The sequence below is a fragment of the Ranitomeya variabilis genome, chromosome 8 (genome assembly GCF_051348905.1).
Source record: "Ranitomeya variabilis isolate aRanVar5 chromosome 8, aRanVar5.hap1, whole genome shotgun sequence".
In the NCBI taxonomy this organism is placed as follows: domain Eukaryota; kingdom Metazoa; phylum Chordata; class Amphibia; order Anura; family Dendrobatidae; genus Ranitomeya; species Ranitomeya variabilis.
This window is the reverse complement of record NC_135239.1, coordinates 126,368,326-126,381,154: the sequence shown is the minus strand read 5'-3', so window position 1 is coordinate 126,381,154 and position 12,829 is coordinate 126,368,326. Positions and strand designations below refer to the sequence as shown.

Below are 12,829 nucleotides of genomic sequence, written 5' to 3'. Positions count from 1 at the left end.
CCCTTATAACTTCCTAGCAAAAAAAAATGTTGTTTCCAAAATTGTGCTGATGTAAAGTAGATATGTGGGAAATTTTATTTATTAACTATTTTGTGTCACATAACTCTCTGGTTTAACAGAATAAAAATTCAAAATGTGAAAATTGCAAAATTTTCAAAATTTTCGCCAAATTTCCATTTTTTTCACAAATAAACGCAGAAATTATCGACCTAAATTTACCACTAACATGAAGCCCAATATGTCACGAAAAAACAGTCTGAGAATCGCTAGGATCCGTTGAAGCGTTCCCGAGTTATTACATCATAAAGGGACACTGGTCAGAATTGCAAAAAACGGCAAGGTCATTAAGGCCAAAATAGGCTGGGTCATGAAGGGGTTAATAAAAATGTATATTTAAAAAGATTTTAATTAAAGAAACAAAATAAGAACAATACATCAAAACATGAAGTTAAAAGCTACTACATTCTATCTGGGTAATGCCCCATGGGAAAACAACAGTGGGAGGCACACTATATATTAAATATAGTAAGTATACTAACTGCATAACTCAAAGAGACTGCTCAAAACTGATGATGAGCATATGAATAATATATATATATATATGGTGCTAACAGCATCCCTATTCTAGTATCAAAGTCTCTGGTTTCTAAAGCAGCCCTTAACAGTATACAGACCTGATAATGATATCATAAATCTAATGTATCATAAACAATAACAAACAATATTAAGGTAATGCAGATATCTTTACCTAGATGAAATCAATAATCCTGTGCCTCCTCTCCTGCTTTTCACGGCGCCGGGAAAAGCAGGAGAGGAGGCACAGGATTATTGATTTCATCTAGGTAAAGATATCTGCATTACCTTAATATTGTTTGTTATGGTTTATGATACATTAGATTTATGATATCATTATCAGGTCTGTATACTGTTAAGGGCTGCTTTAGAAACCAGAGACTTTGATATTAGAATAGGGATGCTGTTAGCACCATATATATATATATTATTCATATGCTCATCATCAGTTTTAAGCAGTCTCTTTGAGTTATGCAGTTAGTATACTTACTATATTTAATATATAGTGTGCCTCCCACTGTTGTTTTCCCATGGGGTATTACCCAGATAGAATGTAGTAGCTTTTAACTTCATGTTTTGATGTATTGTTCTTATTTTGTTTCTTTAATAAAAATCTTTTTAAATATACATTTTTTATTAATGGTTGGCTTCTCTAAGGTGACAGTGATTATACTGCCATCTTGTGGTTGTTTGTTTGACACCACTAATCACCCAGACGTGGGTTAGGAAGCACTCTCCTGGCGTGTGGCGCCACACTGGCGGTCACAGCAATAGACGCTGCATCATGTGTAACACGTTGTAAGTTTAGTCGAGCGCTAGATAGCAGCCATACACCATACGCGAGCAGTCATACTTTAGGGATGGGATATTTAAGGAATGACTTGCACTCATCAACAAACACACGTATACAATTGTACACTAGCGCATGGCCGTGCGGCCATGCAAAGATTATATAGCTGCAGCACGAACAGGACCTTCCAAAAAAGGACCAATGGGAAGCTGCCACAGAAGTTCAGCACCTTCAGGACCTTCCTGGAGGACCAATGGGATCCGCTGCAGTATCTGAGCATGTGACCCTCGATCTCCAATGGGAGATCTCACCCTGGGCATGCTCAGAAGGGAAAAAGCAGGACTTAGTCCCAAAAGCATCTGCTCGCCGCTGCCCAGCACTGGCTTTAAAGGTAGAAGCTGGAAAAGCACCAGCAACCCTAAGCACAGAGTGAGACTGAGCCAGACGCTGGGACCGATGTCTCTGCCGAGCAGGCTCCACTGCGGCAGAAGAAGAATGGGAGACCGCAGCAGAAACGGCCCGAGATTCCCCCTGTGCAGAAGCGGGAACTCGGCCCCTAACACCCGATGTGTTAGAATCAGGCCACCATCTAGTATGAAATAAATGGAAAGCATAAATAAATAGAAACAGCAAAAAAATGTTTTTTAAAAAAAGCATACATAGTAAAAAATATGTACAATATACAAAAATAATTTTCCACAGAAAGAGGAAAGTAATTTTAAATGTTTTAGCAGTATTTTGTGGTCATAAAAAATTATAAATCAAAAATTGTGAAAAATAAACACGTATTTCTTATTTTTCTTACCATTTTCCACTTATATCAGAAAACAAAAAACAGGAATATAAACATGACATAAAAAACAGGCAAAAATTATTTGAATAAACAAATGAGAAAAGATATAATTAAAAAAGCTATACAATGAAATCTAAAAATGTGACTCGTGAGAAAGGGGAGATAATAGCATGGTCATTAACTGGTGAAGAATCATTATACCAACCTGAAACCCACTGCATCCAGATTACATCGTACTTTCCAACAGTGGGAGTAAAGTCTTGCAGACAGTAACAGTAGAGTGTTTCTACATGATCTGCTTCATCTTCCAAATAGTTTTGGGCTTCTTCTAAGAAGGGCTCAGTCATGTCCACCAGCTCGATGTTATTAAAAAAATGTAAGAGAACATGTTTGCTCACTCTTCCAATGCCTGAACCACAATCAAGGGCAAAGTCAGTGCCAGCTTTTCCAGGACCCTAGATGGAAGGAAAAGAAATACACTTAATTATATAATTAGTGATGAGCAAGCACTAAAATGCTCGAGCGCTCGTTGCTCGAGTCGAGCAGATTGGTATACTCAGGTACTCGACACGAGCAGTGAGCCCAATGTAAGTCCATGGGAGACCCGAGTATTTTTAGCGCGATCCCCCCTGGGGGTTCTTTTAAGGTCTAAAAAGTCTGAAAATGATGGAAACACTGCTCAAATGACTCAGGAACAAAATGGGGAAGCATTCCAGACTCCTAGTTCACAGCTTTAACACCTTTGCGCCATGCGCCGTACTAGTACTGCGCTGCAGGCACTGCATTTGTGCCAGCCGCAGTACTAGTACGGCGCCGCCATTTTCCGGTCACCGCGTGGCATCGCACGGTGATTGGGTTCCGATGGCTTTTGTCCCTGACAGCAGACCATCTCTGCACGTAGCTCCGAGGGCTGCACCGCCCCCCCGCATCAGCGATCGCTGTGATTGGCTGGTCAGAATTGACCAGCCAATCACAGCGACATGACAATAAAGTAAAAAAAAAAGCATGTGACAGGCTTTGATTGGTGCTGTGTGACGTCGCACCAATCACAGCCGTCACAGTAGGTGGGGTGATCGCCACGTCACCTCACCTGATTAACCCCTATGGCGCTGATTGGCTGAACAATAGCTTCTAGCCAATCAGCACCAAAGGGGTTAATTTAAAATACCAATCACCGCCCTGCACGCCATCTTTCTCTCAGATTTGGCGTGCAGAGCGGTTGTCCAAGCCCCTCTGTCTGACCTGAGTGAAGGAATCCATTGGTGGCCAGTGTGATCAATCCGGCGATCTCCTGCCCTCCTGTGCTGTGTGCTGCTCCAGCTCCGTGCTCTGTGCTTGTGCTCTCTGCTGCCATCTGCCTGCGGTGTGAGGCCTGTGATCACAGCAGCAGCAGCACCTCCCCCACCCCTTTCCCATCCCCCCTCCTCCACCCTCCAATTCAATTTTTAGCGCACTTTTTTGCACTTTTTTTTCCCTGTGCGCGCCGTCCCGTGCAGAGCATTCGTGCTCTTCCTGTGTCCGCAGCTCTTTGATCAGTATCGCTGCTGATCAGAGACTGCACCACAGGACTTTTTCTTTTTTTAGGTAGTTAGTGTAGCAGACTTCGCAGTCTAAGTGACGTCCGATTTCTTTTTTACAAAAATATAATAATAGTAGTTAGTACAGTGTAGTTTTAGACGTAGATTAACTGTTGTCACAGTGTTAATGACGAACGGTCTTTTTTTTTAAAGAAAAAAAAAATTGTACAGAATAGTTTAGTGGTAGCTTGTTAGTGTAGCCGGCATCACAGCGTTAGTGACGACCGATGATCTTTTAGAAAAAAAAAATCGTGCAGAGTAGTTTTTTAGGTAGGGGGGTAGCGTCTTTTTTGCTTAAAAAATCTGCTATCGCCGGATAATCTCTAGTGCATTAGGGGAGCGTACGTCACACTGTTAGTGGCGTCTGCTTTTCTTTTGTAAAAAGAATAATTAGTTGCGTCACCTAATTTTTAGCAAGTGCATTAGGGGAGCGAACGTCACACTGTTAGTGGCGTTTGTTTTTTCTTTTGTACAAAGAATAATTAGTTGCGTCATCTAATTTTTAGCTAGTGCATTAGGGGAGCGTACGTCACACTGTTAGTGGCGTTCGCTTTTCTTTTGTAAAAAGAATAATTAGTTGTGTCGCCTAATTTTTAGCCTGTTCATTAGGGGAGCGTACGTCACACTGTTAGTGGCGTTCGTTTTTTCTTTTGCAAAAAGATTTAGTTGCATATCGATCCTGTATGGATTGCACCCCCTGAAAATTTTCAGCCAGTCATTACGGATTTCAGCAGCAGCTCAGGAATCCAGTTTGACACGACTGGTCTCACTGAAATTGACTTCTTCAAATTCTTTTTCAGTGATGAAATAATAAATCTTATGGTGGCCCAGACGAACCTGTATGCCTAACAATTTTTCACCCAAAATCCCACGTCATCACACGCCAGATGGACCCCCGTAAATGCAGCAGAGATGATGACATTTTGGGGAATTGTGCTGCATATGGGCATAATCAAACAGCCAAAGCTTCGGCAATACTGGAGTACTGACATTCTCTACAGTACACCGGTATTCCGCATGGCCACGAAAAGGACACGATTTGAAGGGATCCAAAAATGTTTGCATTTCAGTGATGATGCACAGTGTCCTCCTCGAGACAATCCAAACTTTGATCGTCTATATAAAATTCGGCCAGTGATTGAACACTTCAGCAGAAAATTTGCTGAGGCATACGCACCCCAGAGGGACATCGCTATTGATGAATCTTTCATTCACTTCAAAGGGAGGCTAAAATTCCGACAGTACCTGCCCAGTAAGAGGTCCAGGTACAGAATAAGCTGTACAAACTGTGCAAGAGTACCTCAGGGTACACCCACAGATTTAGGGTCTACGAGGGGAAGGACACTCAGATTAACCCCCCTGAATGCCCCCCCATCCTGGGGGTGAGTGGGAAAATTGTGTGGGAATTGCTGCACCCACTGCTGGATAAGGGTTATCACCTCTACATTGACAACTTTTACACCAGCATCCCACTCTTCAAGGCCCTCTCTGCCAGAGGTGCAGCTGCATGTGGCACTGTGTGAAAAAATCAGCGAGGCCTCCCTAAGCCACTAATTGGGCAAATGCTGAGAAAAGGGGAAAGTAGAGCCAAATGCAGCGACAACATGCTCGTGTCACAGGAAGCCTAGGTGGGCAAGAGCTAATAACCCGGGCCGCTGCAGTTTCCCCCAGACTAGGGAAATCCTGACTGACCCTCTACCTAGAGTTTACACTGATGGTGTGCATGTCTAGGCCTCCACCCTCACCCTATCTCCTGTTTCAACCCTAGGCTGAAACCACCACACAGTGAAGAGATAATACACCAATACCCACAGTTAGCACAGACAAGGATAACGGAAAATATACACCACGCCGCAGTCACTCAGGAATACACTATAAATGCACAGGGCAAAACAAATACAAATATAGGAAGGAGTAAATAAGACAAAGGGAAATACACCACCAGATACGATACTCCAACTCCTAGCTCACCACTCCAGACCGAGATAACCAAGCACTAGACAGAAGCTATTATCGGCGATGCCCAATGTTCAGAAGAACTATTTAAAGGCAGTGGGCGTGGCCCAGCTTCCAATCCGAGCACCAGCTAAATTAACCCGGGACCAGCTAGATAAAATCTAGCCGACGCCACTGAGCACATAGTGGACAAAAGCGGAATTACCGCTGTCTGTCGAACGCCCTGGTATGAACAGCGTCCGACATGACATTACCCCGCCTTCTATGAGGGACCCCAGGGCCCTCACGGCTTATAGGACCCGGCTTGTCCGGATGACAGCGGTGAAACATACTGACCAGCCGGTCAGCATGAACGTCCGAGGCTGGTACCCAGGACCTTTCCTCAGGCCCATAACCACGCCAGTGTATCAAGTACTGTAAAGTGCGGCGCACTACACGAGAGTCGACCACATTGGAGACTTCGAATCCCAAATTACCATCCACCAAGACTGGAGAAGGCATAGGTGTCGTGTCCACAAGACCCACCGTCTTTTTTAGCAACGATCTGTGGAACACGTTGTGTATCTTATACACAGTAGGAAGCTCCAATCGGTACGCTACAGGGTTAATGACGGCGGCGACCCTAAATGGACCAATAAACCGTGGACCCAATTTAAGGGATGATATCTTGAGTCTTATGTTTTTTGTGGATAACCACACCCAGTCATCCACACTCAGGTCCGGACCTGGCACACGCCTACTGTCAGCCACACATTTGTACCTAGCACCTACACTCAGCAAGCGCTGTTTAACTCTCCTCCAGACTGATGACAATTGTGTTCCTAACTGGTCCTCCTCCGGAACGCTGGAAGAGCCCCTCTGACTCAAAGTACAAAATTGAGGATGTAGCCCGTAAACACAAAAAAACGGAGACTCCCCAGACGACTCCTGTCGGTGATTATTGATGGCAAACTCAGCCAAAGGAAGGAACGTTGACCACTCCTCCTGGTTATCAGAGACAAAGCAGCGTAAGTACTGTTCCAAATTTTGGTTCATACGCTCGGTCTGACCATTTGACTGAGGATGAAACGCCGAAGAATGAGACAACTTGATACCCAGCCGTGAGCAAAATGCTTTCCAAAATTTTGCCACAAACTGAGTACCCCTATCAGACACTATGTCAGACGGAACCCCATGAAGTCTGACCACCTCCTGCACAAATACCTGAGCCAGAGTCTTAGCGTTAGGCAACGAAGGCAAAGACACAAAGTGCAACATTTTTGAAAACCGATCAACAATCACCAAGATGACCGTGTTCCCAGCTGAGGAGGGCAAATCAGTGATGAAATCCATGGAAATTTCCGTCCATGGCTTACTAGGTACCTCAAGAGGAAGTAGTGTGCCAACAGGACAGGAGCGGGGCGTCTTAGCCCTGGCGCACGTGGTACAAGCTGACACATATGAGACTACATCCTGTCGGATCTTGGGCCACCAAAACCGACGTGACACCAACTCCAAGGTACCTCTAACCCCTGGGTGGCCAGCTAGGACAGCATCATGATGCTCCGCCAAAACCTTTAAGCGGAGATGAAGCGGTACAAAAGATTTGTTGATGGGAAGCTCAGATGGTACCTCCTCCTGAGCCTCGGCAATCTCAGCCTCAACCTCGGTAGTGAGAGCCGAAACCACAACACCCTTTTGGAGGATGGGTACTGGTTCTCCCCCCGGAAAACACCTGGACAGAGCATCCGCCTTAGTGTTTTTAGACCCTGGTCTGTAAGTGACCACAAAGTTGAACCATGTGAAAAACAATGCCCAGCGAGCCTGCCTGGGAGACAGACGCTTGGCAGACAGACGCTTGGCAGACTCCAAATAAAGCAAATTCTTATGATCGGTAATAATGATAACCTGATGAACCGACCCCTCCAAGAAGTGTCGCCATTCCTCAAAGGCCAACTTGATTGCCAACAACTCCCTGTTGCCGATATCGTAGTTACGTTCGGCGGGCGACAGTTTCTTGGAAAAATAGGCGCATGGACGCAAATCACTCAAAGATGAGCCTTGTGATAGTACCGCCCCCACACCAACCTCAGACGCATCGACTTCCACAACAAAAGGTTTTGATACGTCTGGCTGCACAAGAATGGGGGCTGAAACAAAACTGTTCTTAAGAAATTCAAATGTGCGCACAGCAGCCTCAGGCCAAACGGAGAAATTGGTACCCTTTTTAGTCATGTCAGTTAGCAGTTTAGCAATGATGGAAAAATCTTTGATAAATTTCCTATAGTAGTTAGAAAACCCAAGGAACTGCTGAAGTGCTTTCAGGTTATCAGGCCGTTCCCAATGCAGCACCACTTGCACCTTAGCGGCGTCCATTTTAAAACCAGAAGCAGACACAATATAACCCAAGAAAGGCAACTCTTGAACAGAGAATACACATTTATCAAGTTTAGCATACAGCTTATTCTCTCTGAGAAGCTGTAACACCTGCCTGACATGATCTAAATGAGTATCACGGTCGCAAGAATATATGAGAATGTCATCTAGGTACACGATAACGAATTTCCCCAAAACATGCAAGAACACATCATTAATGAAATGTTGGAACACTGCAGGTGCGTTAGTCAACCCAAATGGCATCACCAAATTTTCAAAATGACCCTCAGGGGTATTAAAAGCCGTCTTCCACTCATCACCTTGACGGATTCTTATGAGGTTGTACGCCCCCCTGAGGTCAAGCTTGGTAAACCACTTAGCACCTGCCACCTGATTGAACAAATCCGGTATCAATGGCATAGAGTATGGATCACGAACCGTAATCTGGTTCAACTCCCTGAAATCCAGACACGGGCGTAATCCGCCATCTTTCTTCTTCATGAAGAAGAACCCTGCTGCCACAGGCGAGGATGAAGGCCTGATGTACCCTTTGCTCAAACTTTCAGCAATGTAATCCTTTAACGCTTGTCTCTCCGGACCGGAGATGTTAAACATCCTTGCTTTAGGCAGTTTGGCCCCTGGTTTAAACCTGATAGTACAGTCATAGGGACTGTATGTGGTGGCAACTCTGAACAACCCTTCTCAGAGAACAGATCCACAAAATCCAGAAGTGACTCCGGAACGCTTGACGTCACAGCAGACACACATGTGGCCAGGCAATTCTCCTGGCAGAACTCGCTCCACTTAATTATGTCCTGAGTTTTCCAGTCAATTACTGGGTTGTGCATAGACAACCATGGAAAACCCAAAACCACCTGTGCAGGAAGATTCCTGAGCACCTTACATGTAACCTGCTTGGAATGTAGAACCCCAATGTGGAGTTTAACCTCAGCCACAAACTCAGTAATCCCCCCCTGTGAGAGAGGAGCAGCATTGATGGTGACCACGCGGATAGGATGAGGCAGTTTTTCAATCCTAAAACCTGCTGAGCGCGCAAACTCCTCATCAATGAGATTTGTGGCAGAACCACTATCCACAAAAACAGTAATTGGCAGCTCACTGCCAGCGATAATAACCTTAGCAGGGAGCATGCATTGAGAAACCACCATGGAGGATATACATAAGCTCAGATTGGCCTCCTCCACACCCTCTGAGCTTAGAAGTTTTCCGCCGTTGCGTTTTTCTTAGACAGCAGAGGACAGATGCTAACCAAATTACCAGTTTTACCGCAGTAAAAACAGGCTCCCTGCTTCCTGAGCACAGGAGCTCGGCGCTTAACATGTGACACCCCTGCGATTTGCATAGGTTCCGTGGCCCACCTGCAGCAACCTCACGTGAACCTAAACCCTCTCCCATAGGTGGTGTCTCATGCTCCCCCTGACGCAAATGGCGATCAATGCGGACAACCAGACTCATAGCGGAATCTAGAGTAGCAGGAGACTCGTACATCAGAAGGGCTTTTTTAACCCTTCCAGAAACCCCATGAATAAACTGACTCCGCAGCGCTGGATCATTCCACTGTGTGTCGATCGCCCAGCGACGAAATTCAGAACAGTAATCCTCTGCAACTCGCTCCCCCTGGCAAATAGTGCGTATCTTAGATTCTGCTAGAGCCATTCTGTCAGGCTCATCGTAAATGTTTCCAAGAAAGGAAAAAAAACTCTACACAGAGTCAAATGCAGCAGAATCAGATGGCAAAGAAAATGCCCATGCTTGGGGATCCCCGCTTAACAAAGACAACACTAGGCCCACACGCTGAGCCTCAGTACCCGAGGAGACCGCGCGCATACGGAAATATAGTTTGCAAGCTTCACGAAAAGAAACAAATTTACTGCGTTCCCCAGCAAACTTTTCAGGCAGAGGAAACTTAGGCTCAGCAACCATACCTGTCGTTCCAGCTTGCACATTAGACACTGCTAGTCCCTGTTGCTGCACTGCCCCCCTCAACTCAGTGACCTGTAGGGACAGCGCCTCCAACTGGCGGGTTATGGAAGTCATGGGATCCATGACAAAACAAAAAAGAGGAAACCCCTATTTTTTTTTATATGTGGCCGATTATAATGTCACGGGAAGCCTAGGTGGGCAAGAGCTAATAACCCGGGCCCCTGCAGTTTCCCTCAGACTAGGGAAATCCTGACTGACCCTCTACCTAGAGTTTACACTGATGGTGTGCATGTCTAGGCCTCCACCCTCACCCTATCTCCTGTTTCAACCCTAGGCTGAAACCACCACCCAGTGAAGAGATAATACACCAATACCCACAGTTAGCACAGACAAGGATAATGGAAAATATACACCACGCCGCAGTCACTCAGGAATACACTATAAATGTGAAGGGCAAAACAAATACAAATATAGGAAGGAGTAAATAAGACAAAGGGAAATACACCACCAGATATGATACTCCAACTCCTAGCTCACCACTCCAGACCGAGATAACCAAGCACTAGACAGAAGCTATAATCGGCGATGCCCAATGTTCAGAAGAACTATTTAAAGGCAGTGGGCGTGGCCCAGCTTCCAATCCGAGCACCAGCTAAATTAACCCCGGACCAGCTAGATAAAATCTAGCCGATGCCACTGAGCACATAGTGGACAAAAGCGGAATTACCGCTGTCTGTCAAACGCCCTGGTATGAACAGCGTCTGACATGACAGCTCGTGGTCAAGTATAGGGACAAAAGGGATGTCCTTATCCTGACCACGATACACCATGACACAGCACCCTTGTCACTGTTCGTGGGACCACAACACAAGTCCCAAAGCCAGATTGTATCCTGGATTACAATTGGTACATGGGGGTGTGGATCTCTCAGATCAGGTCCTCCAACCATACAGTGCCATGTGAAGAGCTTACATACGGTACAAAAAATTGGCCGTGACATTATACAGATGGCAATGTACAATGCTTTTGTGCTGTTCCGATCTACAGGCAATACGGGGGGGGCCTTCCTTCAGTTTCAGGAGGTAGTCATCAAGGCCCTAATGTTTGGCACTCAGGGAGGTGAGGGCCCCAGTACTTATGAATCTGATATTGCCCGTATTGTCCCAGGTCAACATTTCCCAGGACAGGTTCCCCAAACAGCGAGGACAGGACAATCACAAAAACGGTGCAGAGTATGTTCCAAGAGGGGAATCCGAAAGGACACAATTTACCATTGTGAAACCTGCCCTGAGCAACCTGGCCTTTTCATTAAGGATTGCTTCAAAGCATACCACACGTCCACAAATTAATAAAATTAGTTTATACCCTGTTGACACAACACACTTTTATTATCTGATGTACCCCGCACATCTTACAGATACCGCCACATTATAAATTCATACACCAGTAAAACCAAAAGAATTATAATCAATACTATAAGGTTGGAGTCACACTACAGCGAGATACGGCCAAGTCTCGCAGGTTAAAAACAAGCTCTGGCACCAGCACTCCAGAGCAGAGCGTGCAGCTCCATGTATTTCTATGCGGCCGCACGCTCCGATCTGGAGGGCTGGTGCCACAGCTTGGTTTTAACCTGCGAGACTCGGCCGTATCTCACTGTGTGTGATCCCGGCCTAAAACTATGCCTCTAGATATATTCCTTCAGGGGTGTAGTTTCCAAAATGGGGTCACTTGTGGAGGATTTCCACTGTTTAGGCACATCAGGGACTCTGCAAAAACAACATGACGCCTGCAGACAATTCCATCAAAGTCTGCAATCCAAAACGTCACTTATTCCATTCCAAGACCCGACGTGTGCCCAAACAGTGTTTTTTCCCCACATATGGGGTATCGACGTACTAGTGAAAAATTGCACAACATTTTTTTCTGTCTATTTTGTCCTATAACCCTTGGGAAAATAAAAAAAATCGTAGCTAAAAGATCATTTTTGTGGAAAAAAATGTGTTTTATTTTTTTTCACGACTCATCGTTATAATTTTTGGTGAGGCACTTGGAGGTTTACGGTGCTCACCACATATCTAAATAAATTCCTTGGGAGGTCCAGTTTCCAAAATGGGGTCACTTGTGGGAGATTTCCACTGTTGAGGCACATCAGGGGCTCTGCAAATGCAACATGATACCCGCAGACTATTCCATCAAAGTCTGCAATCCAAAACGTCACTTATTCCATTCCGAGCCCTGACGTGTGCCCAAACAGTGGTTTTTCCCCACATATGGGGTATCGGCGTACTCGTGAAAAATTGCATAACATCTTTTTCTGTCTATTTTGTCCTATAACCCTTGGGAAAATAAAAAAATCGTAGCTAAAAGATCATTTTTGTGGAAAAAATGTGTTTTATTTTTTTTCACGACTCATCGTTATAATTTTTGGTGAGGCACTTGGAGGTTCACGGTGCTCATCACATAGCTAAATAAGTTCCTTGAAGGGTCTAGTTTCCTAAATAGGGTCACTTGTTGTGGTTTTCCACTGTTTAGGTACATCAGGGGCTCTCCAAACGCGGCATGGTGTCCGATCTCAATTCCAGCCATTTTGGTTTGAAAAAGTCAAACGGCGCTCCTTCCCTTCCGAGCCCTGTCGTGCGCCCAAACAGTTGTTTTCCCCCACAAATGGGGTGTCAGTGTATTGATGAGAAATTGCACAACAACTTTAGTGGTTTATTTTCTCCTTTTACCCTTGTAAAAATAAAAAAAATGTTGCTAAAAGATCATTATTTGAAAAAAAAGTTAAATGTTCATTTTTTCCTTCCACATTCCGTTAATTCCTGTGAAGCACCTGAAGGG

At 45.0% G+C, this 12,829-nt stretch overlaps 1 protein-coding gene across 1 annotated transcript in view; it reads right to left on the bottom strand.

The window, feature by feature from the left end:
- NTMT2 (N-terminal Xaa-Pro-Lys N-methyltransferase 2) overlaps positions 1 to 12,829 on the bottom strand; it is a 738,584-nt gene that overhangs the window by 124,497 nt on the left and 601,258 nt on the right. Inside the window, exon 3 of the mRNA XM_077276218.1 lies at positions 2,362 to 2,611. Within this exon, the coding sequence (XP_077132333.1) occupies positions 2,362 to 2,611 (250 nt within the window). The remainder of the gene's footprint in view (positions 1 to 2,361; positions 2,612 to 12,829) is intronic.